General features: G+C 42.6%; 1 protein-coding gene across 1 annotated transcript; it reads right to left on the minus strand.

Moving 5' to 3' along the window:
- Positions 1-518: 518 nt before the first annotated feature.
- ece2b (endothelin converting enzyme 2b) lies at positions 519-27,331 on the minus strand. Its single transcript, XM_085795624.1, has 19 exons — positions 26,995-27,331; positions 16,428-16,514; positions 15,694-15,829; positions 14,660-14,875; positions 13,479-13,603; positions 12,459-12,605; positions 11,467-11,532; positions 11,154-11,342; positions 8,570-8,712; positions 7,902-8,016; positions 7,512-7,622; positions 7,243-7,341; positions 7,082-7,159; positions 6,760-6,863; positions 5,868-5,978; positions 5,563-5,630; positions 4,915-5,105; positions 4,708-4,803; positions 519-3,761 (listed from the first exon to the last, which is right to left on the minus strand). Exons 1-19 carry the CDS (start codon positions 27,025-27,027, stop codon positions 3,585-3,587), a joined length of 2,292 nt encoding a protein of 763 aa, XP_085651750.1. The 5' UTR covers positions 27,028-27,331; the 3' UTR covers positions 519-3,584.
- Positions 27,332-27,388: the final 57 nt, after the last annotated feature.

The following is a 27,388-nucleotide window of genomic DNA, read 5'->3' on the forward strand; positions in this document are numbered from 1 at the left end:
TATCTTCTAACTTTCATGAATGCAACAATAATTACATTTGTTTAGATCTGTTTTCTATTGACTGATTGAACATTCACAGTAACAGATAAGGTTGTGTTCCAGTTTGAACAAGATAAAACTAAACACTGCCAGGTCAACACTAACAGTTTGATGTAATGAATGATGTTTTGAGTGGAAGGCAATTAGAAAGATGAGCATGGCAAATAAGATTTCAATATGTTAAATTACTATAAATTACATATAATAATAATATAATAATAAATTATAATAATGTTCAAAAAATAATAATTTGATTTTATTGTCTTATTTGCGTTTATTCTCATCTTCCCTCCAATATGCCGAGGACCCCCCAGTGCCCCCTGGTGGCCCCTCAGGGGGCAGCAAACACCACTTTGAAAACCACTCGTCTGCTTTACACACACATTGCTTCACAGCTGTGACTCTACACACACACGCGCACACACACACACACACACACACACACACACACACACACAGATTACACAGTATACAGTGGGCAGTGTGATCACAATACCGACTTTAATGTTTTTTATTTTTATGTGTTTCAGGTGATGAAGTCCAGGGGAACAGGCTGAGAGCTCCCCCTGCTGTCAGAGTCAGGTACCCGCACTGAACAGTAACACTAAAGGATTGTGGGTAATTGAAGTTGAGGTAACAAGCCTTTAAACTAATGTTGTTTGTACACTGCACTACTGAAACACGCTGTATCTTCTCACACTTCATATTTACTCAGTATTAAATGTTAGATACTTTATGTCTTTCATATAATTATCCTGGTTTCTTTGTAGCCTATAATATTTATATTAATAGTCCAGCTGTCAGGCTCTGATGACAGAGGGACTCATTCTGTCACAGACATATTTTGGACTTTGGTGAAAGATAAAACAGAAAGTCAAGTTTCACTCTTAGACACACTTAGTCACTATGAAACACTACACATGATAAAACTAGAAACGTCCCTGAACCTACCTTTCCTACTCAGATAAGCTTTACTTGTTTTAGCTCTGAATGCCCCATCCTTATTTCAGTCCCTGAAGACCCCATCCTGATTTTACTTAGGCTACTTATTTGATTTTAAGCCCCACACCTATTTTTCTCCTGCAAAGCCTCATGCTCATTTTACTCATAACTCCCCAACACCTCATTTTACTTTACTCACCAAAAGCCCCTTACAAGATTTAGTGAATGAAAAGGTCCCACATTTGTTTAAATCCCTGAATGCCCCATGATCATTTTCCAATACTGAATGCTCCAATGGAAGATGGAGTTCACCTCTAACACTAATATGAGGTTAAACTGTAAAAATAAACCTGACTTCATTTGACTTAAAACAGGAACTCATCAAATATCAGGTCACCTCAGAGCCAACAAGCAGCTGTGGTAACTCCACTTTTTTAAGGCCAAACCTTAAAATTTTAGAGTATCTTTCCAAATAAATTTTTATTGTAAAATCTAACCTTTAAGGCCTTTTCTCGCTCCTCACTAATGTCGGTGACAGTAACAGTTGGTTACCATGACAACACTGGCAAGGGGGTTAGTGGTTACAGTGAGTTAACATAGTGATTTGAGTATAAGATGCCTGACTAAACAATATTGTGTTTCATTCATTCATCAAAGTCTTTTAACCCTTTCACCCACTGCGACCTGTTTAACACAGATCTCAGGTTTGATGGGAATTTGTGGGAAAAATAACTGATTGTGACATTAATTAGCCTACTTTGATTGTTTTGAATTTTCAAGGGCTAAATTAATAGCTCACATTGAAATTGATTTAAAGTAAAGAATCAAAATTTCAAAATTTCTGATGAAGGTAAAGCACAGTACAGTTATCTATAGCACCCCCTCTGTAATCACACACCATCAGTTTAGTCATAATTGAACTGTTGAAAACTGTTCATCAATTAATTTAGGTACAAATTACCTATTTTTTGTACATTTAAAGGGAGTTGCCACTCATTAACCCTTTAATCTCAAAGAAAAACAATAAAACTTGAATTCTTCTTCCATTCACCAATTAAAATTATTAATTTTCTGAACCCAAAATATTTCAGAACCCAAACATAAATAAAACCAAAACTGATTTTGATGTTTTTTAAGATGTTTAGTGACTTAAGAGAGGATGTATTCAGACAGAGACAGGTCTCCTTACTGAAGTCAACACACAGACTGAGAAGGACTGAGTGTCTGCAAAGAGTCGAGGTCCTGGCCACACATCACGAACCTACACAATCTGCCATTCTACATTTCTTTCATCAGAAATGAAGCATGTTCCTGGACGGCTTCTTTACACAGACAAAAAACAATCAGCTGCACCGCAGCAGAACAAAACCTAAGTGGTTTATAGCCAAACACCGGAAACTACAGCTCTCATCATAATCCTATACACAGCAGCTCTGTTAAAGTCACTGACACACAGTTGTAATCTCTGACACTCCTCAGAGTTTATCCCTGTGTGTCTAGGGCTTGGGAAATAGTAAATGGTGTTTGTTAAAGGCATCTAAAACATAAATAGTGAATAAAGAATAATATCTATTGGTGTGATCTGAACACATGAATCAAGGCACATGGTCTACTGTTGAGAAAGTTAGTTAGCAATGTTACAAATGAGGATTTTCTGAATTTGGTTCAGGTTTGACTTTGGCTCTCTGTGGACTCTCTTGGAACAGACCTGTCTCCATCTAAATTATGTTTTTGTTACTTGAACGTATTTTGTTGCATACTACAAGTTAAAATATATCGCTTCCACATCCCGGACTGTGACATGTGGTCAGGGTCCTGGATCAGATCTACTCAGTCCTGGATCAACTGTTGTGTGACAATTACAGTGAATTAGAGTGAAATACATTTTGCAAGAACAACTTGTCTGGTGACAAATCAAACGACAGCTTCCTCTGATGATCTGAGTATGCACACGGCCATGAATAATGATGTAACAGTTCAACTCTGTATGAGGTTATCACAGTGATGTCATCAGAGAAAGACAGTTTTATAGGGGTCTGTCATACGAAGAACACACACACATGGACGCACGCACGCGCACACACACACACACACACACACACACACAGAAACACACAGGCAGACAGACAGACAGACACACACGCACAAACAAACCAAAGCCCATTAATAATAATAATAATAATAATAATAATAATCAATAACGGTGATAAAGCAGAAATCAGCACATCATCCCATGTAGCTTTGTCATCGTCATCGTCGTCATCTTCATCTTCATCATTAGTCCTTCATGTGTCTGTGAAGTCCACCGAGTCCCTTCAGTGTCCAGACAGGAAGTCGGCCTGACGTCTCCATCAACAGGTTTATATTCACTGTCACACCTGGTACACCCGCAACCAACACCCGATCACCTTCTCATTACCTGCTGATCATTAACACTCTCTCTTCTAATTAAGACACCAACAAGCCTGTCAATGCAGAAACCCCCCTGTTAATGAACTAAACACAGACGGGTTTCCTCATGAACAGACCTGCTCATTAACAGATTGCCCTAATTAGCTCCCCTCCCCTCTCTCGTCCTCAGATGCGGTCCTCTTCAGCCTTGCCTACCAGACCTCACAGCGCTTCCCAGTGTTCATGGGTGTCCCCGCAGGACAACTGAAGTGGCGGCTGAAGTCCGGAGAGTTGGCGAGCGTGCCGATGACCCTGTATCTGGGTGGGCTGTGGGGGTCAGTCACCAGGCCCTCATGAGCACTTTCTGGTGTTTGAACTGAACACCACACCTGGAAAATACACAAGAGTGACGAGATGTTTCAAAGTCTCGCCTCCTCACATCCTCACTTTCACCTGATATTCTCCAGGATTTGTTTATTTGTTAAAGCAGAAGTAAGCGATCCGGTCGTTTTGGCTAATGCTGCGTTCCAGGCAGGCTTTTGAAACCGTAAATTACAGCTTCAAGTCACAACTTACGACTTTGTAGCGTTCCAGGCAACCCACTTGTGTTTTTCCGACCTGTTTTACCTGTGAAAGTCACTATAACGGCCACTCGTAACTTCCGACCCGTGAACTCGTACCAGATCGAACTGGTACGACTTCACAGGTCGGAAAAACACGAGTTACGAGTTGCCTTGAACGCACCATAACAGTCCTCGTCCCTACGTCACCACATTCACGGCGTCCCTTGGCTGCACACACAGCCCTGCATGCCGTTCTCTCTCCTCATTGGATAAAAACTGTAGGATACGATAAATGTTTTCTCCTCGGCTCAGAGCAGAGCAGAGTGACTGACAGACCCGTGTTTCGGTCCAAACACTCTATGTAAGTGATTGCTGTCGGAAGATATAACTATTTAAGACTTATATTAACACAAATATATCACTTACTTCTGCTTTAAACTCAAACACAACCTTTTGTTGGTTTACACCTAAATGTTGTATATCACATTCTAAAGAACAGAACTGAGTTGACTCAGACTAGGAGACAGGCTAACAGTTAGTGTCACAATTAATTACCCTATTGACAAAATGTACCATGCTGTAATATTATTCATTGTGCTTTGATGGCAGTTTGATGGCAAAAGACACACAAATTTGTCATCGGCGTATAATTTGAGTCTACATCAGAACATATTGAACAATGCTCATGGAAACAGAAGTGGTCCAGGTACAGATCCTTGTGGGATGATGAACGTTATTTAGAAGTGAGGGTTACATTACAGGTATTGTTTACCTGGGCAAATCCCACGAAGAAGAGCTGGTCATTGGTCAGGTTGACAGCAGGAAGTCTCTTTTCATCTCCATTTCTCTTGACCCATGATTGATAGGCCTGAAGAAGACAAACATCAGTATCGCGTCCTGACAGAACAGTTACATGTTACATCGGTTCAGATTCAGAACAGTTTACTTCATCTTTATGCATCTTTATGTTAGTACTAACGTTGTATGCGGCCTTCAGTCCTCCGTTGTCAGCAATGTTTTCTCCAAGTGTCTGTTTTCCATTGATGTGTTCTCCATTGATGGTGTAGCGGTTGTATTGATCCATCATACATTCTGTTCTTTGACGAAATGCCTCCACAGATGAGTTCTGCCACCACGGCCTCAAGTTTCCTTCTTTATCGTACTTGCGACCTGAGAGAGGGACAATATTTAACATGGTATCTATCTGATATGACAGTACATTATAGCTTCTCTAAAGTAATGTTTTTGTCCTTGTAACTTCCTCTCATAAATGTTGTGTACATTACACAACGTACACCGTGCATTCAGATATTTGATATAGAGGTTGCTGTGTTTGGGTTACTGCCAGATAATCAACTAGCAATCACTTTGAACACCCAAACAATAAAACCTTAATAAACATGTACCACCATCTAGAAAGTTAATAGAGACTGTGCTAAATCAGCCAGCAAAATACACATCACATTATGCTGAATGAAACAATTTTCTAATTAAAATACATCCCACCAAAAAGGCTTGGTACAGTTAAGGTTAGTTTGATTTTGCCTATAAAACACAATGGGATCAAGGCACATCCTGATGTTAAGCAAGGACTTAACTTGTGACATAACTAATAATTCAGACTCACCCTGATCATCAAAGGCGTGAGTGAGCTCATGACCCATCACTACCCCAATCCCACCAAAGTTCAGCGCCCTGAAAACAAACATGCATGAGTTAAAGAAATGTCCCCAAATGTCCTGCTAGTGTCTCCTATAGGCTCTACTCATTAAAACCAAGGGGTTTATCATCTGGCGAGCAGGAGGGAGATCAGGTACTTTAATCACAATCTATCAATTTTATATACATATTTTTTAATAAATCACAATTTGCTCACAGACAGACACACAAACAGGTGCAGACATAGATAGGCAGATTTAGAGGTAAACAGACTTGGGGTTGTCGTGGGCGTAGAAAGGAGCTTGTAGGATCCCAGCAGGGAAGACGATGCCGTTCTTAGTGGGCATGTAGTAGGCATTAACTGAAGGAGGAGTCATGCTCCACCTGGACAAGAAGAAGTAACAAGGAGAGGATGTGGGGAAGAAACAAGGATAGGAGGAGTTAATCTGTGGTCCTACTAGTTTAAAACAGGCCAGGGGTTATATTCACAAGTATGACTAAATGAGTTTCCTCTTCTCTGCTTTACACAGAGGAGCTGAGAGTCTCTTTCAGACAAAATATATATTGGGTATCAGACGATTAAGTCACTCCAGCAGCTCTGATCTGCTGGTTATTGAATCCTCAGTCTCTCTGTGACTGAGTTGAAAGGGATGTCCAGATCTAGAGGATCCCCGGTGGTTTTAGATTCTTCCATTACACTTATTCAAAGCGGAGATTGAAAAGCATTTATGTACAAACTATCACCTTCAGTGTTTGCTTGGATTGTTTCAGCGTGTTTATGAATTGAACTGACCACTATTTACTCTGCTAATATCAAAACATGCTCTGAATGCTGAATTAAGGTTCTGTGTTTTCAGCCCTCTGAGATGTTGCTGCAGCAGCTGACTGACTGTGAGCAGGTTTCACTGACACTGATTATCTGGATCTCAGACTGAAGACGTGGTTTTACATCAGAAACTCATTATTTACACTCTGGAGAAAGACATTAAATTTAGTTTCTTCTTACTCTGTCAGCTGGGGACAGTATTTAGCCTCAAGGTGTTTTGTGAATATGACCCCTGATTCAATGTGTGTATTTGACTTTGATTATTACTGGTGTTTTGTCAGTATTGCTGGTCTTTATTGTGTTGGTGTGTGTCACTGTTATTAATAGTTTCAGAATTACTGGTCTTTGTTGGGAGTCTTCCTCAGCTGGTCAGCCATCACTCGAGCTGAGAAGTTGTAGAAGTTCAACACGTTCTGGAAGAAGCTTTCTTCCGACACGTCATACTTGAAACACAAGAGAGCAGTTATGAAACAGGTGTACAGCAATATTTAACAGCAGGGGGCAGCAGAGCATTACCTTATTGAAGACAACCCACATTTTCTTTAAAAATAAACAAAATAGAGACTTATACAAAAGAAATCCTGTTAATCATCACCTATTGGGTTCTACTCATGTGTGGTGGCTACTGTGTCACAGTTGAATATTGACACCTGTCACTCACCCCGTCGTAAACGTCATCCAGCTCCTTGGGGTCCAAGATGAATTCTGGGAATCCAATCATATCATAGATTGCATCTGCCTAACAAGGGACATACAGAGCAGACCAATTAGACCAATCATCATTACCTTTAACTCTAACTATCCTCTTGTTCGCTTGTATACCTTGTCTTTTGCAGCTTGTCTGGTGTCATCATCCATCCAGCTGAGTCGGTCTAGAGCTCCTTTAAACGCTGAGCGGATCCCGTTGATCATCTCTTCAGCCTAAGAGAGATAGAGATAGATGGATAGATGGATAGATGGATAGATAGATAGAAAGAGAGAGTAGGGTTAACTAAAATGAACCAAGGCAGACTTAAGTACAAGATCCAGGACTATCTGTTCATGCTGTAGAAACCAGATTACTGTTATTGGGTAGAAGTTGTGTGACTCACAATCTCTTTGCTGTGTTTGTCGAATGTTGCCTTGACAAAGAGTGCTCCAAGAGCGAAGCCCAACGTGTCATCTGTGTTCCCAATGCAGGTCTGCCAGCGCGGGGTGCAGGACTACAATAAATATAAGCAGTTACAACCAGGTACAACTGGATAGAAGAAATAAGCTGCCCAAGTTACAACCAGGTAGAACCAGTCTGAACTAGTTACAACCAGATTAAACCAGTCTGACCTAGTTACAAACTGGTAAAAACAGGAAGAGACGGTCAAAGCAGGTCAAGTGAATTGGTTACAGATGACAAACCAATGTCAGACAGAACAGTAATAATCCACTAGGACCAGCAGCAGCAGCAGGACTAGCTGTAGTATCAGTATCAGTATCAGTATCAGTACCTTCTTGGTTCCATAGAGACTTTCCAGCAGCTTGTCCTGAGCATTTTCAAAGCGTTGATCCAAACTGGCCACACTCTTTTGGACCAGTGTCCACATCATGTAGTTATTCAACAGACTGAAGAGACAGACAGAGAATGATCAACATGTCTACCATCTTAGCATAGCTCGTTAGCATATTGACATTTGCTAGTTGGCAGTAACAACAGAGCAGAGGCTGATGGAGACGTGGAGATTAGCTCTGAGGGTAATTTGCCACAAACCAAAGTTGCTATGAATCATTTTCAGGAATATGACAATCTGAACTACTTTTCACCACAGCCCCTTCGAAAACTGATGAGACATAGCATCCTGGGCTGTTTGGGATGTATTGTTGTGTCTATTAAACACAACAGTACATCAAGTACCAATATTCACGCTCCTTGTCAAGTGTATATCCAGTAGGCCTAGGTGTGGGTGTCAGTCCAGTCCCCTTACAAAGGGCTCCATGCAGACCTGTATGGCAACAGTGCTAGACTTATAATTAATCCTTGATTATTTCTATTGATTTTCATCTTCTAAATCAGTCACATTCAGGTTTGGGTGGGACCTGGTTCTGATGCTGGCCTCTATTAAGTCTACTGAGACTTTGTACAAGATACTGAACTGGAAAGACAGTGCTTGTATCTGACCTGCGATCAGTCTTGTTGATGAGGTCGGACACCTGCTGCAGGTATTCCCTGGCTTCCAGGACAACAGGTTCGGTGTCGTTCAGCTCAAGAGGAGACAGAGAGGACGTCAAGTAGTCCAACCATTCCACAGATGGAGCCAGGAGCTGAAACAGGAAACAACAGCACACTGAAGATCAAAGACGGCAGGTTTTACACAGGGTTAAAATAATAAAAAAAATGTCTCTAAATACTCAGTACAATACCCATTAACCTCAGGGTCTATAGAGAAGAGAGGATCAGTTCTGCAAAAGCTAAAACCTGAAAGCAGAACTTCACCCAGCTGACCTTGAGGGGTTTATGTGAAACTTGTGATATACAGTAAGACCTACACAACAACCCAACTGTGCAGTGGTTGGGATCAGATTCAGAAATTAGAGAATTTTAAGTTTTGTGTTTCAATGTTAATTGGTGAAATGCACATTAGGAGTTGTAGTTGACTTATCTCATTAAGTTTCATGTCCATAACCTTATTGCAGGTTTGATATTAACACAGATGTTTCTTTTCTCTCATGATTCAGCAACGTTTAACCTGTAAGAATAACTAGTCTTGAGGTGGACCCAATGAACCAGTCTGTCTCTCTGTCTGTCTCATAGTATATGAAGGATCAATTGAGTACTAAAACTTAAGTAGGATAAGTACGAGTTCAGAAGTGTCAGCATCAAAATGTTGCTAATAAAGTAAAAGTACTCATCATACAGAATTGCCCGTTTCAGAATGTATTTAATTTAATTTGATTTAATTTATTGCAGCTGGGTAGACTGAGAATGTCCCTATAGGGATCAGTGTGGTCTTTATTTGTCATTACAGTGTGTATCAGTATCAGTCATGTGAACCTGTTGCTGTCAGATTAATGTACATTGTACAATGTACAAGAACATTTTCAAAAATGTGCTCACATACAGAACCTGAGAATTGATCGAGAATAAAACACAGAAGACAAACACATATTAAGACAAACAAAAGCTGTAACAAAGAAGACCAATAAAGCAATAACATATGAGACAGGTAGTTGTTTGTAATATGTTAGGGCCGTGGCAGATGAGTGACAAAAAAAGAGAAGGAAGAGAAATTCCATCAAAAACATGGGTTGGGCGCTGGAGACTCACAAGCCTCAGACGTCCGTCAATCAGCTGATTAAAACTGACATCTGCACACCATCGTACCCCACTGTCTGATTCTGTTTGAGCTGATTTCTGTTGTTTTCACATGGTCTTGTTTGTTGTTTCATCTTTGCACTGATCTTTTAAGCCTCATTGACAGACTGGAGAGGTGGATGACATGAGGCAAAGAGCCACAGGTCAGGTTTGAACCTATTGCTGCTGCATCTGGGACTAAGCCCTTAAGGTACATGCTCTACAAGGTGAGACACTGGGGCACTGCTGTTCTTTATTGTTTTTGATGATACAAGCCTGAATATTTCTTTCTTCATTGAAATGGTAAGTGAAGTGCTTTTCTAGTCTAATCAACCACTCAAAGTGCTTCATATTAGACATTCAACCATTCACGCAGCACTTTTACCTACAAATAGCATTTCATTCTTCCCACACACACTCTGAGGTGTGTGACACATTCAGATTCAGAGAGTGAAAGGTGTCATTTTAATATAATGTTGTTGCTGCTGCTGCTATGACGTTAATATGACATCAACAGGTCTGTCTCTGCTGGAGGTGTACGTGTGGCACGCATGAAAAATAGATGAGGGGTCGATTGTCTAGATGATGTGTCTCACGCAGCTTTTAATGATGATTAAATGAAAAATAATCACATCCCATGGCTGACACACCTCAGTAACAGACTGACACCTACTGGTGGGTGTGACTGGACAAATGACTTCACACACAAAGCAGTTTAGAAACCAGAGGTGCTGCTTCACAGCCACTGATCGACTGATGTCTCGACTGTCACTTACTGGACTCTTCTTCTTCTTCCTCTTCTTCTATGTGAAGGTCACAATTCACCTGCACTGACAGGTTTTGTGTCTGATGTCTCCTTCATGCTCAGCCATGTTTATATAATAACTGTTATCTAACCCCTCTCTCTCCCTCCTCTCTCGCTCAGAGATGCAGGCACATAGCAACAACTCATGGCAACAGTTGCCATGGCGACCCCAGAAGCATCTGCAGCCCAGAAGGACAGAGAGCTGCAACAACAGAGACGGAGATGGAGTAGTGTGAGAGCACCGCTGCTCTCTCATTGCTGCTTGCAACATTTGAACAGCTGTTGAACACTGAATCTGTCTGCTGTACCACTGCAGGCTACAGTCACACAGTCTGCTGAGCTCACATCAAATAGAAACTGAATTGGGTGAGAGGTATGAGGTATGACCCTGACAAAGTGATGTTTATTAAAACCTCACCTGCTGTGAGTCGATTCCTCATCTGATTCTCAACCACATAAACATAAAGCATAAACTGTGTGTCTCTTTAAAGCCCCTCCAGCAGACTGAGTGGGTGTGAAGAGGGGAGCTTCAAATCATATTCTGTCAAATCAATCTGGTCTTCAGATCCTGGTCATTCCAGCCCTCTCAGTCGTTAGCGTCCTCACCTGTAATTCAGCGATGGTGACCTTGTGATAGATCTTCTCCTCGTCACGGTGCTGGTCCTGTGGGACTGTGATGTTTGCGAGCGCAGTCTCAAAGTCCAGAATCTGCTGCATCTGGAGCTGAGCGGAGCTCCGCTCCCCTCCGAGCAGCATCCCCAGCTCCACCATGTAGTCCAGGTATGCTGCCAGCACCTGGGACCAGCAGGGCACGATTAGGCAACATTAGTAAAACCAGTTCCACAGATTTGTACTGGCGGCTGTTTTCTGATATCATCTCTCTGTTGTCAGATCCTGGATAGACCGTAATAATTCTCACCTTCTCATTGGTTGTCTTGTTGAGGTAATAGTCCCTGGATGGTAGGAAGAGCCCTGATTGGTCCACCTGCATGAAAGGTCAACGGGTGAATGACACACAACACAGATCATCACCAACTAATTGCAGAGACGCTACAGCTGTGTCTACACACTAACATCCACAGCCCCAACGTGTCAGCTGAGCTATGCCTCAGGAGAACAGCCTGTATCACCTTCCACCTACTGATCACCTTCCTAAAGGGATAGTTCAACATTTTGGGAAGTTCGCCTATTTCCATAATCCCTATAGTCATAAGAGTCAGTTCATTACCTTTAATTATCGGTGCATGTTGTTTCGAGATACACAGGACAGAGATGCGAGCTGCTCAGCGAACACAATGGAGGTGAATGGTACAGGTCTCGTCCCTCAAAACTCATCAAATACACAATCCAACAACTCCAAAACGCTCTTGTGGAGAAGTTGTGACCTGCACATTCACCACGCCATGAGCTGCTTCACTCACATGGCATGCCTCATTCAATCATACACACCCTCCCAATTTGGCGCTCTATTTAAGCTGGGAAATTTAACCATCATCCCCTTTGTCTGTCAATGACAGTGCTGGCTTGCAAACAGCCTACTGCATTATTTCTGCCCCGCCATCACCCCAGCATCCACCTGCATATTCCCTCAGCACTCCATTTAATGAAATCCTATTCTCAGGGAGTGATGCGGTCAGAGTCACGACGCCAAACATGCATACTAAAGCTGCAATAAACATTTTAATGGTGATCGTAATAAGGATCAGGATGTTATACTGAACTTTGACCTTTCTGATTTAAACTGTCAACATTTGAACATTTTATCCTGTTATATTTGTGTTTTACTTGTGTCATAATTACTGCATGAATTTGTGACTTGAAATTTGTGGACAAAAACAATCTTGATCTTTGACAACCAACCTCTAATCAGTTCATCCTTGAGTTCATTCTCTGGTTTTGGATCTGGCTTACCTGAATGACGTTACTGTTGGAGTTTTTGGGATCAGCACTGACTCCTACACTGAAGAAGGGCTGAGCTCTGTATGGGCCAGAGACAGCCTTCAGGACATCCATGAAGTTATCCTTGTCCCATGGACCCGTCATGTTCCAGCCACCGATCTACAGAGAGAAGTCACAGAGAATCTGATCTGTGAGGCCGCACCTAACTTAAGACCAGCACCTGAGACCACTTTCTGGTGTAGAAATGTATATCTTTGAAGACAAGGGCGCATGAAACTGTTTGCTGATGTCTTTGATCACACTTTCCCACTATGATTTCTTTACCAATACTGACACTGTAAATTTCCTAAACCACCATTTTGATTATAATAACGAGATCTCACTATCAAATCAGATGAGCGATACAGAGTGATAAATAGATAATCTCAGGTCCACAAATCAGAATCTCTCATGGATGAGAAGGTTTGTGTCTCAGTGTAAAAAAAAAAAGAACGATATGAAATAAATGTGTTAAAAAGATATTATTGGGGGGGTAAGGTAAAGTAAGGTAAGGTAAGGTATGGTAAGGTATACGGTAAGTTAGGTAAGGTAAGGTAAATGACTCTGACAGGGAAAATCATCAAACAAAGATTCTGTATTATATGATTACCGTTTACACTTTGGCCCTTAAATTCTACATGTGATTTATGTGGTATCTGCTGTATCACTGTCACCTCCCCTTGGGACTACCAAAGTCCCCTTTCTGTGTGTCTTCAGCATCGTCATCTTCTCTATCATCTGCAAATGTGTGGTCAGAATATTAATGGTTCTTTCTGTTGGGACCATGACTGTCCGCTTTTTTGATGCTCTATTCACTGATTTCCTTGTAAACATAAAGTTCCACAACAATCAGGGTGTCATTAAAATCTAAAGGAGATCAGAAACTTTCATCGAACCTGTGAGGACAGGGCAACAGATTATTTGCTGGAGAGATTTTAACAACGTGTGTTTGAGAGATGCAGTTACCACAATCCTGAGTGTTTGGCTGGTTACCTTGGCGATGAGGTCTATGAGAGGCTGAGCTCCCAGGTCTTCAATCCTCTGTGTGTTGAGACAGGACAGGTAATAGGACTGGGTCTTCCTCTCTGCCTCACTGCTGCCATTAAAGGTCCCATTCTCTAAAGAGGTAACAACTCACAGTCAGGGTTTAAAGGCCCCATGGCATGAAAAATGTGATTTTGGTTATTTTTTTGTGCTTGGGGAGGTCTCTGGGCCACGTATATACTGCCTCATGCATCAAACTGGTCATAAACGGAGAAACACACACCGCCCATTTGTAGGAACTGTCTCTTTGAGACGAGCGGATAGCACTTCCTCCTTTCTGTGATGTCACACACAAGGTAACTCCGCCCACCGTGACCAGCTGTTTTTTTTCAATTTGTATGAATGCAGCTTAGGTTTCAGTTACTTGCCTGTGATTGGCCCGACCACATGCCACTCAAAAACAGTCAGCCAATCAGAGGAGAGGTTCTCATTCTCTCTTCTGATTGGCCAAATGAGCTGTGCCTGCTAGAGCTCCAGAAAGAGGCAACAGAAAGGGGCAGTATAAACGATATTAAGCAGATCACAGGTATGCAAAACCAATGATACATCTTGTTAGGGATATCATCAGGTAAATAAACCCAGAGAAAAGTGCACAGCATGGGGCCTTTAATGTTACTGAGGAACAGGAGGTTTGAATTCAAGTTTGGAAGATGAAACCAATCCTGGAAGACTCTGGGCCCAGTTGTTAATCTGGATCAAAATGATCCAGATTTTGATTCATTTGACTTTTATCCCAGGGTCCAGTTGTTGAAAAGTAATCTGATCATATTTTGGATAATGGGTTGAATCAAATCTTGAAAATGGGTTGTTCCAAACTAAAAACGGATTCTGAGATAGGATTAGATCGCATGATCCAATCTTGGTTTTCATCTGGATCAAACCTTCAGTTTGTGTTGTTCAAATTTTTTTTTAGTAGGATCGGGATAACTTTGATCCATAAAATCTGGATAATCCTGATCCCAACAGTTGGGTGGAGTCAGGGAGGATTTCAGGAACAAAAAGTAAATTTAAATCAAATTCAAACTGTAACTGTAACTATAATGTATTATACTGTACTACTCCAACAGTAAAAGCAGCTGAGTGATGAAGGTATTTGTTAGCCTGTTTCGCTCCACCCTTGTGTGCCTCACCCAGCAGGTGTTTGAGCAACGCCTGGTTCTGCTCCCAGATGCTGTTGAAGGTGGACCAGCGCGAGTGGCCATCAGGCAGCGGGTTCTTCCTCATCCAGCCTCCACAGGCAAACTGGTAGAAATCATGGCAGGGGTCGACACTGCGGTCCATCGCCTCCACCATCTGGCTGGCCACTGTGACGCATGCCTCTGACAGACACAGGCCACGCCCACTGTCTGCACAGCATCGTGGGAGAGGAATAAATAAGTGCAGGTGAAAACGGACGACAGAAACCTCATAATGCAAGAGGCAGACGATAGCAAAGGAATAAGAAAGGAAAGAGAAGAGAGGAAAAGAGAGGAGGAGAAGGAGGAAACAGAGGACTGAGGGCAATAGGGAAGGAAAGGAGGAGGTAGAGTCAGATGGGCGAGGGTAAGAAAGGAAGGGAAATTAAATGAAAGGAATAGGGACAAGGGGAAGGAAGGGATGGGCAGAGAAGGAAAGGATGAGGTAGAGAAGGGTAGGAAGGGAAAGGAAACGGAGGGAGACAGGGAAGAAATAATGATGAAGCTAATGAAGGACACGCAGGGGTAGGAGAGGAAAGGAGAGAGGAAGCTAGGGAGGAAATGCAGAAAAGGAAAGATAGGAAAAAAGAGACTGACAAGGAAAGGAAATGGGAGATGGGGTGAAGGGCCTCATCCTGTAAAGTGCCTTGAGATAATGTCTACTGAGATTAAATGATTTGAATTGAATTGAATTGTAAGGATGAGGCACAGAAGATGAGAAGAGAAGGGTGGAAGGAAGGAAAGGGGGAGGTAGAAAGGGAGAGATGTCAATAGGAGGGGGGGAGGAGAGAGAGGGGGGAATGGAAAGGGAAGGGATGGGAGGGAAGGAAAGGTGGAGGTGGTGAAGGGTGTGCAGGGCTGAAAGAAGGCAGAGACAGAGAAGGATGGGTGAGGGTATGGGAAAAAGGGAAATTGAGAGAAATGGAAAGGAAGGAGAAAGAAAGAAAGGAAAGAAGGAAGTAGAGAAGGAGAGGAGGAGGCACAGGTACCTGAGCTGAACTTCAGTCCCAGGACCAGCAGACAGGCCAGCAGGGCCAGCAGGGCGGCCAGGAGCAGGACTGACAACAGAACCTCCAGCTGAGTCCTCCTGCCCAGGATGTCCACCCCTCCCTTCCTGAAGCCCACCTGAGACAGAAAACCACAGACCCAGAGTCTGAACACAAACTACTGAACAAGAACGGCCCCGCGTGTCCACCGCCCGATGGGACACATCATAGCTCTCTCTCTCCACTTGGACCAGAGTACGATCACAGTGAGAACCAGATCACAGGTGGTCTTATATGTGGTCTTGGGATTTTTGTGATTTTCATCCCTAACCATCAAAAGGACCAGGACCAGACAGTTCAATCCCCGCCCCTGGCTTTATTCAACTGGTTCTGGTTCTGCTTAGACTTCCAGACCAGGATCCTTTTGTCAGGGTCCAGGACTCTGCTCCAGAGCTGGTTCTGTATGAAGAGGTTTATTACAGATCAAGTCTGTGTGAAAATCCTCCTTCTCCTCCACAGAGCCCCCCTGCTCCTCTCTCTGTGGGTGGTGGACCCACACGGAGGTGGCCCCTTGTTGTGTCCCCCCCCCCAGGTCTGTCTCCAGCCCCGTGGCTCTGAACTGAGATTAAGATCAGTCTGAATTCAGGACTTCACCTGGGACCAGTTAGCCACGGGAGACTTAGCAGACTGCAAGCTTCTTCTTTGTGCATGTGTGTGTTTGTGTTGTATTCACTGACCTCCACTCCGTCAGGAGACGAGGCCGCCTCAGCTGGAGCATCAGACACCTCCTCCTCCTCCAGTGTAGCTCGCTTATAGCTGGACATCTGTGGAGACATAAGACAGGCAGTGATGTCCACACTAACACTGATAGATAGAAACAGTGGATGAATCTAATCTGACTGGAAACAGAAACAGAGCGTTTCATTAACCTCCATAAAAACAGGTGGAGTCAGTCAGGCTGCTGAAAGAAGTTCCTATTTTATCTCCATTCACTGTGTTATACAATCCCCAACACAAAGAAATGATTGCGTGATTGTCACGACAGCAGAGCAGCATAAATGAGGAAACAACAGGACAAACTGCAGCAAATATCATTTTCACTACATGTGTTGAGCTTTCTAATCCCTTCTCCTGTTGCATATTTTTTATTGAATTAACTCTTCCCACAACTTCCTTTTCGTGTTGTCTTATTTCAGCATTACAGTCTTGTCTGTTTGTTGTTTCTGTGGTGAAAGAGGCATTTACTGTCCATATGTTATAAATCAAGTTAGTTTAATAAAAGCTAAAAGTGAGTCAGTCAGATTCTCGGCGCACCAACCGCGTCCTTCAGAAGTCCTCTTCACTTCATGATGTTTTGATAGAAATCAAATCGCTGTATCTGGATGCTTGGATGAGATGTAAAGATAATGCATGAAGCTGTGCCATTCACTCAATATCGTGTTTGTTGTTTGTTGTAGTCATGTATATTGATTATACATTGACTGCTGAGCTGACTGTCAGCGAGAGTACTCCCCGGGGATATTAAAGCTTTCCTTTGCAGCAGACGTCTGATATCAGCTCACAGTACAAACAAACACACTGTAAGAGAAATCAGCTGTTATCTGGGCAAAGAGTAAAGAGTCCTTTGATTAGCACAGGAAACCATGGACTCTGTAAAAATAAGTACTCTTTCACTTTAAATCTAGAATATATTGTATCATTTATCTGAGCAGCAAACGTGTACTCTGTTGTGATGTTAAAATGTGATGCTGAGAGAATAAAATCAGATTTTTTAAGTGAGATGAATGTTATTTTACAGCACAATACCTTTTATTAGGATAAACTGTGGATGTGTAATTTATTTTCAAAAAATGTTAATGTTTTCCCCCCTTTACGACCAGGAGTAGCTCATCTCCACAGCAGACTGACCTGACCTCCACTCCCAGCACTGTATAACTGTTCAATTATAATTGTTACACGTATTCATCATGTACATTCAATATATCAACTTATTTAGCCAATACACAGTATCAATCATGTCTAAACATTGTCACATTATTAATCAACTCAATCATGTATATCTATTTTAACCTATTTATTTATTTATGGACAACACTAGCAGTCCGGGCTCTTTAGACTGGCTCATAGTTTTCCTGTTGCTCGAGGTAACTAGGCAACCAGTGCTAACTACAGGCTAGCCGTTTTCCATAGGTACTGCATACTGCTAGGTAACATTACATTTTTCAAACAATAAACTACCCTTTTTCAACACAGACAGATTTCACCACACTCTGAACATGAGCTGTGCTAAATGGTAATCATATTAAACATGTAAATAATAAGAATAATGTAGGTAGGCCTACTGATGGCTCTCAGTAACACCAAAGACAGCATGTCTGAATCATATATCATAGACATACACCATACACATAGGCTATTCTTTTCATTTGTATGTGTTGTGTTTGTTGTCATTTACATGTCTGTCTACCTACTCTCCCTATCACACTTGTTTTTGCAATGCAAAGTTGCTAATACAGACACAGAAACAACAGGTCGTAGTTTAAGGTAGACCAGGGCACAGCTGTAACATGAAGTGAGAGCAGAGGAGAGCTCAGCATGAGGAGATATTTAACTGTGATCAAATAAATCTCCACTTCCTGTGTTTACACTCAGCTCCTCTCTCTCCGTACTTCATTCTCTGTGTCTCTCTACCACTGTGCCCCCCTCCTGCCCCTCCCCCCACAGTCATTGTGTGGCAGAAATATAAACAGTGCAGCACTCCACCCAGCAGAGAGAAACACTGGATCCAGTCTCACAAACACGGCAAAAACAAGTTTTATAAACTTAAACTGCTCACATCGTTTCACTTCAACACCTCCTACACCGCATTTGGTCGCCATGGAAACCTCTGCAATGCAGACCAGTGCTACTAACTACTAATGCTGCTGCAGCTGTTAGCATGCGAGTAGTGCAGCTCTGCTGACTGAGCCGATGATATTGGCTTGTGTTCATTGGAACAGATTCATCATGGATCCTGATAACTCTGGCGACCTCTTGACCTCTCATCTGCTTCCTTCACTCTATATTATATGGCCCACCACATGTAGCTAGGTTTGGTCATGGTGCTAATGTTCACAGACCTCCTCAAAGTCCTGACAAATGTTTTAATATATTCTGTTTGCGCAAAAAATATTTACCTTCAGGACTCAAGGCTTTGTTTTCATCATTAAATATCTAAGACCACATACGCCAAGAGACAAGTCAAATTACCTGAGTCAGAGATTTGTCAAAATATCTGTGTGCACTCACACGAGTCTGAGTCAAAACATAAAAGTCTGGGTCAAAACATAAAAGTCTGAGTCAAAACATAAAAGTCTGGGTCAAAACATAAAAGTCTGAGTCAAAACATAAAAGTCCGAGTCAAAATATGAGTCTAAAAATCTCAAAGACTTGAAGCGAATGACTGAAATGAATGAACAGTAAAATCTTTTGGTTTTGGTTCAGAACGTCACATAGTTGGCAGGACCCAGTTATCGATCTATCACATCTGTTATACATAAAAACCTTCTATTGTTTCTGTTATGATCCTTTTCGGATATGATGGTTTTTGCAGTCATTTGAGCCTTAAGCAGCTCTTTGTAAAACCAGGTCCTGGTCTGACAGGGCAGTAGCTGTAGATCTGTCTCAGTGTCAGTCCTGGTCAGGAGGGTGGAAACGTCTTCCTGTGTGTCCTGTGTCTCTGCAGAGTCTCAGTGTCCTGCTGCTGCCTGATGTCCTGCAGGAAACTAAAGGTTTCCAACTGTTTCCTTCCTTAACACCCTCACTGAAACCTGTCTGTGTGCCGCTGTCTCTCTCTCTTTCCCTTTCTATCCCTGTCTGGGTCTCTCGCCCGGCTCTGTTCTCTTTAATTGATGACGCACACAGGGAGTGTGTGTGGGGGGGGGTGGGCTAGTGGGGTTGCTAGGAGATGGGAGTGTGTGTTATATCTCTCTGTAGAGGGTGATGTCACTCATGTGTGTATAAGTGTTTGTGTGTGTGTAATTAGATAATGTGTGTGAATCATCTCCATTCAGCTCTAATGGAGTTCACTGCAGCTTATATAACATCTGTCTGTCTGTCTCTCTGTCTGTCCGTCTGTCTGTCTCCCTGTACTGGCTGTGAAATCTGCTCTTTTGTCCCCTCTCAGTCTCCGTACTCTAAACACGGACCTCAGACACAAACACTGCTGAGCAAACAGTCAAACACTCAGTATATCATCTGTTCCTCCGCAACATCAGGACAGGATCAGTCTCATCTCTGTGCATCCTTAGCCTAGCTTAGTAATAAAGACTGGAAGCAAACAACAGCTAAACAGTTATTGAATCAAACTAGAGAAAAATGTATCATTTTACACAATCTGCTGCTACAAACACCTCTATCCATACAGTAGCAGAGCTAACCAAACACGATATGAACATAATAAAAACCTAAGTAGATCACAAGGGCAACTGCAGACAAGTAGAGGACACATAACAGACATAATGCTATAAGGCCTGGTAGAGCTGAATAGACAGAAGAAATATAACAAGTGTAAGGAAATCTAGAAAAATGTGCTTCAACATCCAGAAAATGCGCCGTGAACATCTGAAAAACAGGTTACAAACTGTTCGACACAGCACAAATGTGTCAAAGTAAAGGTGCCCTGTGACATTGTCTTGCAAACCAAGACAAACTTGTGTTTAGTTTCAGTGTTTTTCATACAAACCCACTGTGTGTGTCGCTGAGGTCATAAACAGTTACAGATTTCCTGACAGATTAAATCCAGCATTACGAGCTAACAGTCTTCCTCTTCAGTGCCTTTCTCGGCGCACTGCTGTAAACCTTGTTGTGCTATAGCCACCTGTGGATAAGCTGAGCAGTGTGAAACCACTGGATGTAGCTGCATGAGGTGAACAAACAGAGATTCAAAATGGGATGTGAAATGAGCGAGTACATTAAAAGGTCAGATCAACAGTAAGAGGCGACATGGACACTCACTGATCACTGAGTGCATTGCAGACCAACCCCCTCTCCTCTCACATCAAGTTGCAGCAGATGCTGCTCAACATTAACAACCACAGTCCTTCCAGATCAGCAGGGTCAGTGCGGCAGTGCACAACCACGTGACCACACAACCACATTACAGCACAGGAAACAGTTCATTCACCAGTTAATTATAGATGAAAGTTGAGGACAGTGGCAATAATGTTGATCTGAGTACAGCTGACAAAAACCTGAAAAAACTTGAACTTTCCAGTTCAGTACCACTTTATAATAAGATTCCTCTTATAAAGGATTTATGAATGATTTATAACGACTTTATTGATTTGTTTGTTTACATTTGTGAATCATTTAAGATGTTACTGATAAAAAAGACAGCAATGACCTGTTGCTTGCTAAATAATGAGCCTGCATGCATCTGTACTGTTAGGCGTCATATCTGGTTGATTTTGGTTGGTTTTATTTTTCTCCATCATCAATATTTGTAAAGTTATTAGCAATTAACCTTCATCAGCATATGAAGAGTTCATTTGCAAAAGCAGATAACTCCGTTTTTAAAAAATTCTAGAATCTTCATTTTTTATTTTTTATTTACATAAGGTGATATCAGTCAAACCAAAGTTGAGTGACTTTGAGATGTAACAAAACAGACATATCTCAAAAAAATAAAGTTTTATTGAAAACAACACTATGCAAAGAATAATTACAAAGCCTCAGCTCATTTGTTTCAAAATGGCACTGCTATTGCTAATGAACTCTTCATATTTTAATGGTTAAAGTTTTAAATGGTAAGATAAAAATGATAGAAACTTGTTTGTAAGATTAGTGAGTATCAAGCATCAACTTCATTTGCCAGAGCTTGCATCAACATCCTACCATGAAAATTGTGTTCATAACTGTTAATTCATGATTTACCACAGTGTTTACAACTGTATTAACAACCTATTTATAAATCCTTTATGAAGGGAGTCTTATTGTAAAGCCGTGCCCCAAGATCTCATTCCTCATTTGCAGTCATGTGGTGCGAGGTTTTGAAAGTTCAGAGGAAGAAACAACCATAGTCAGCTGGAGGGTCACTTAGGATGAAGCTCCTAACTTCTCAAGAGTTTAGTCTTTATTGTTTCGAGTTTGGCAGACCTGAACCAAGCAAAGTCATGCTGCATTAGCTACGAGCAGCTTTTTGTACTGTAACCATGGAGACCTGCAACAGTCACTGGATTACTGCTGACACTGAGGAAAACATCTAAACATGAACGCAGGAAAGTATTGTTTTAGTTACCATGGGAGTGGGTGAACATTCATCTTTGTTGACACCATGCTCTGATAGAACCGCCCCTTCACTTCAATGGGACCAGTAGTGGTGCTGGATCAGGTTTAATCTTCATCTGAAACCAACCTCTCTCTAACACAGACCCCGTTTTAATGAGACCAGGACAAGTGGATAGAGTCCTGCCGGTTTAATCAGTAGATCTATATAATGTGGTTGGTAGGAGATGGTATAGTCCTAAACAACAGTAGGGTTAAGACGTCGACCTGTTGATGAGGTCACTACAGTTCATCCTGAGGGAACATGAACATCGACACATCCACTGAAAGAAAATGAAACAAACATGGCTTCCATACCGAACCTGATTTAATCCTACTTCAGTCATGTGAACACCAACTCTCCTCCACCAGCTTCCTCCTGACCTCAGCACCTGTGGGCCGTTGCCACGGCAACCTTTACATCACCACCTCCCCTCTGTGACCTCTGACCTCTGAACATAAACAACTCTTCAACACAATATAGCACAGAGAAAGGACCAGTTCCCTTCCCCCACAGTCCCCTGAACCTCCACCCTCATTCACCATCATCACCACCCCTCCTCCTCCTCCACCTCTTCCTCCTCCTCCTCCTCCTCCTCCTCCTCCTCCTCCTCCTCCTCCTCCTCCTCCACCTCTCCTCCTCCTCCTCCTCCTCCTCCTCCTCCTCCTCCTCCACCTCTTCCTCCTCCTCCTCCAGAGCTCCATGAAACCCCCAGTGACCAGTTACAAGATGAGTGCAGGGCTGCAGGTAACCATTAAAACTGTGAGGAGCAATGACCATTATAAATCCAACATGATGATGATGATTATGAGAAGGAGGAGGGAGAAGAAGAGAGAGGAGAATAACAATAAAAATAGGGATATGTTTAAAAGAAAAGATAATATAGTTCAGGTTTTTAAAGATGAAGAACAGGAGCAGGGGGTGAATGGTTTCCTAAACTCTGCCAGTGACTGATGAAGCTGAAGGTGATCAGGAATGACAAGTAATTGATGATGATGATGATGAAGATGATGGGAAGTAGCCTAATTTGGTGGCGATGAAGCCTAATGAGGTCAAACACCGAGCACAGTTGCAGCAGCAGTGGTCATCCAGGGTGTCTTGGTTTGTTTTGTTGCTCAGATGGAAACTGGGCGTCTTAAGACAGGAAGTCACAGAGCTGCAGACAGGAAACAGTAAACCCTGCCCTGCCCTGCCCAACACACACACACACGCACAGCTGTAACTGTGGGAATGGGTTAACACAAAGAGCTCAAGAGCTGAACTGATCAATGAGTCAATTAATTGGAAAATAATGCACAGATCTTGTGATGATCAATTTATAATTATGGATCTGTAGCCTGCAGCCACCGTCTGCTTCACCTGTTATTAAAGACCGTCTAAACATCCATTATGATATTTTTTCATCACATGGTGAATGAAATAACAAGTCAACACCATGACTTAGTGTTTCGACCTACACACAAACCTACAGAGCCAATCTGTCATCATGTGGGGAGGGGGGCGTGGCTGAACACACCCAAAACCTTGTCAGTACAGTAGCACAGCCGCTAACACAGCAGCCACTGTCAGTCACAAGTTAACAATCATGAACAAACAGAGATGTTGCTAACTGCAGTAGATGCTCTGATCCAGCTGTGGCCTCCGGTTCTGGTCTCAACACACTCCTCACCTGAGTCTGGGTCTCACTGAGACTCCAGATATCTTGATGCTCACTGCTCTGTCACCTGTCCAGCAGGTGATGGGCGGAGCCAAGGCCTGATTCTTATTTCTCAGCTTCAGACCAGTTTTTATGTGTAAAAAAAACATGTTAAACTCAATATGAATGATGCCAGATGTTTTTAAAATATACACTACGCACAAAAATGTAGAGATATTCGCCTTTCAGATGAAATTTCAGAATGCACCTAAAATCCATGACAACCTGGTGAACGTAATTTGACCTTCTATAAACCTTTGAGTGCACGTGTCCACCTGTTCAATGTTTCAGTACTTATAACATGCTGTTAATAGCAAAAATCACAACATGAATTGACCACTAAATGTTCTGGTTCAATGACAGTTTGTGTTGAAACAACGACACGCAGCACAGATCGGCACAGTCAGAAATCGATCTGGCGATCACTGCATTGGGCATTGCCAATGTAGCCGATGTCATATCTGGCCCTCTGCGTTGTGTTTCTCACGGCCTGCCCTAGGTGGGGTTCGATCCCACGACCTCCCGCACCGGAGGCGACGATGCTAACCTCTTCGCCAAGAGGTTGACAACCACTTGGCGAGTTGGTTAGCACGTCTTTTTTTTATGGGTGGAGTGAGTGCACATCCGTTACACCAACATGTGACGTGCTCTTAAACACTTGACCACCGGGAACCTGTGTGCCAGATGATTTTTTATAGAGCTTAGAACATGCCTGCAGGAACTTAAACATTTTACCACAGTAACATGAATCTCTGGGTTTTGGACAAGACGTTATGGTAATCAGATAGATTACTGATTAAAGACTGATCAAACATGAATACTCAAATTGTCGTGGTGCAAATTTAGACTTTCTCATTTCTCAACACTTGGCCATTTTAGTATTAACTGACTGATCTATGGTTAAATCCTGATTTTATAACTGCAACACTGTCTGACAGAATCACCAAACACATGAATTTAAGACTGAGCTGTCGTTTCTGCTTCCTTACTATAAAATGATCACTCTGAGATAATGTTAGAGGAAATAATACTGGTTCCAAGCAGCTGGCAAACCAGAGTGGCTTGGTTAACAGCCTGTAACAAGAGGTGTGGCCTTTTGAACCAGGATAATACCCAGTTTATTTAATACATCTAGAGACAATGAGCTGGGTTGTCAACACTGCAGCTGTACACAAGCTGTTTTAACAAACCAAGTCAGTGATGTGCAACTCCGCTGACCAGTGGGGCAAATGTCAGTCAGTATAATAATAATAGAAATATGTCACTAATTTTTGTCAGAATAATCAATAAAACTGCAGCTGTCAGAATGAACTCTACAGTAACAGGAAATGAAAATACTCACATACATGTACCTCAACACTGTCTCAGGTCCCTGAACTCACCAAACCAGACTGGTGTCTGAGAGTTTTCTGTTCAGTGTCAAACACAGGTGAGAGATTTCACCTCGTGGATCTATCCATGCTTCACCTACTGTAACTTCCTTATGTGTTTCCTGGAATAACCTGACAAAGACTCATTATGATCCCTCATCACTGATGTGAGGTGATCTCAGGCGAGTAAAGTCAGCTCACTTGTGTGTATACTCTGCTGAATGCTGGATTAAAGTCTGTTTTTGTGAAGGTGGAGGTCTGACACATCCCATCAGGTGATTGGTTTGCTGGTTAATACTCATTCATTTTCACTTCTCCCCATTTAATCTGATTATTAATAAATCTGAGGAGGCCTCTGGTTTTAACAACTTAGATCTGGCGTTTAATCAGACCGCTCCTGTTGTTAATGTGTTTTTCCCACTAACAGACAGAAAACCTGAGTTGAGCTTGCAACACAACTGACAGTCACTATCTTCAGCTGTTCTCTGAAGCTCAAATATTCAGACAACAGTCGAAACACAGTAAAAACCCAAAAGCTAATCAATGATCAGTCTGTGTTACCGGGAGATTTCCTGTCAATTCACTGATCAGCTGTTCAATCTACAGATAGCATGTGGGTGTCTGTTGCTGGTGTGTTTTCTCTGTGTGAGAACCGGCTTGATCCTGGTGCCGCCTCTGGTGTCGACTAAAACTACAACACTGTGCTGTCAGAAAACTGCAGATGTCTCTCCCTCTCAGGAGAGATGTCCCTCTCAGCAGCTGGAGAATAAATCATCACACAGGGCCAACGCAGGCCCGATGCTGAGCTGTCAGTAAGTCAGTACAGTGAGGTTAGCATCCACTGGCTTTACTGAACTAACCTGTTTCACCTGCTTTCTCATCTGCAATCTGAAGCAGTAATGAAGCAGAGGAGAGAGAGAGAGAGAGAGCAGCACTGAAACTAATGAATCTATTGATTCAGTGATTGGTTCAATAGCTAATCTTTTACTCTGAGCAGAAGTGAAATACCACAGAGGTCCAGAGTCAGAACAAACAGAAAACCAACTCATTAAAGAAACAGAGAAATGAGAATAAATGATTCAATTTCTGAAGATCAACTAATCCATGAAGAAAACTATTGGTGACTGTCAGATGACCACGGGGGAGGGGATGAAACCTGTGGTTGTATCTCAGACTTTTCATGTGAACCAGTTGGAGAAGTGTTGCAACTGAAACCTCTCTCATTTCACTGAGACCGAAAACGAGAAAACTTAGTTTCCTGTATGAAGCAAATGTTCGACCAGAATAATTCACTGTGTTCCTGATGTAGTTTCCTCTGCAGCAGCTGCTCATTGAAACAAGATGATTTTGATAGGAAACAGATTAAGGCTGATATTATTTCACAGTTTTTTAGAGAATAAAGTTTGAGGTCGGACTGGACCGATTTGCCTTTTGATAAACCACTGACTCTAAGAGCTGCCTGCTTTGTCCATTAACTGATGAAAGCCTTGTGATTCTGTGTTTATAAAACTCAAAGTTATTGTGTAGGCGTGTTTGTGAGGTTTAGTGATTGATCAGCCTGTTTGATCAGTGACGTCAGCTGATGTCAGGCCTGAAACCTTCTCCCAACCCCAGACACACACACACACACACACACACACACACACACACACACACACACACACATGAGCTTGAGCTGCATGTAGTTACATAGTTATCAATCAGTGACAGGGTGATTGACAGGTGATCAGCCGCAGCCTCAGCTGCAGACACTCAACTCGCACCCGGTGTACCCGTGACGCGCGCTGTGACTGTCACGCGTTCCGGCGCGAGAAAATTGCTTGTATGCGTGCGTTAATGTGTATCTGTGCAAGTGTGTGTGTGTGTGTGTGTGTGTGTGTGTGTGTGTGTGTGTGTGTGTGTGTGTGTGTGTGTGTGTGAGCGTATGTACTCACGGTGTTCCGGAGGTCCTGCAGGGCTACGCTCATCCTGGAGCTCCGTGCCCGAAAACAGAGCGCTACCGACGGCCGCTCCGCCGGCCCATCCTCCCCGGCTGTCCGTCTGTCTGTCCTCCGCTCTGCCTGTCGCCCTGTCTCTCGCTGTATCTATCTATCTCTATCTCTGTCTTTCTCTGTCTCCGCCTGTCCTCCTTTTGTCCGTGCAGCAGCAGCAGCAGCAGCAGCAGCAGCAGCAGCAGCAGGAGGAGGATCGGGATCGGGAGGTTTTTCTATTCTCTCTCTCGCTCTCTCTCCCTCTCTCGCTGTCTCCTCATACCCCGCCCAACATCCAACCAGCCTCTTCCTCTCACAAACAAACAGCCTGAGACACAGAGGGGCTGACGTCATCCAC

This window comes from Trachurus japonicus, chromosome 13, assembly GCF_045865225.1.
Source record: "Trachurus japonicus isolate A0001 chromosome 13, Traja_1.0".
NCBI lineage: Eukaryota > Metazoa > Chordata > Actinopteri > Carangiformes > Carangidae > Trachurus > Trachurus japonicus.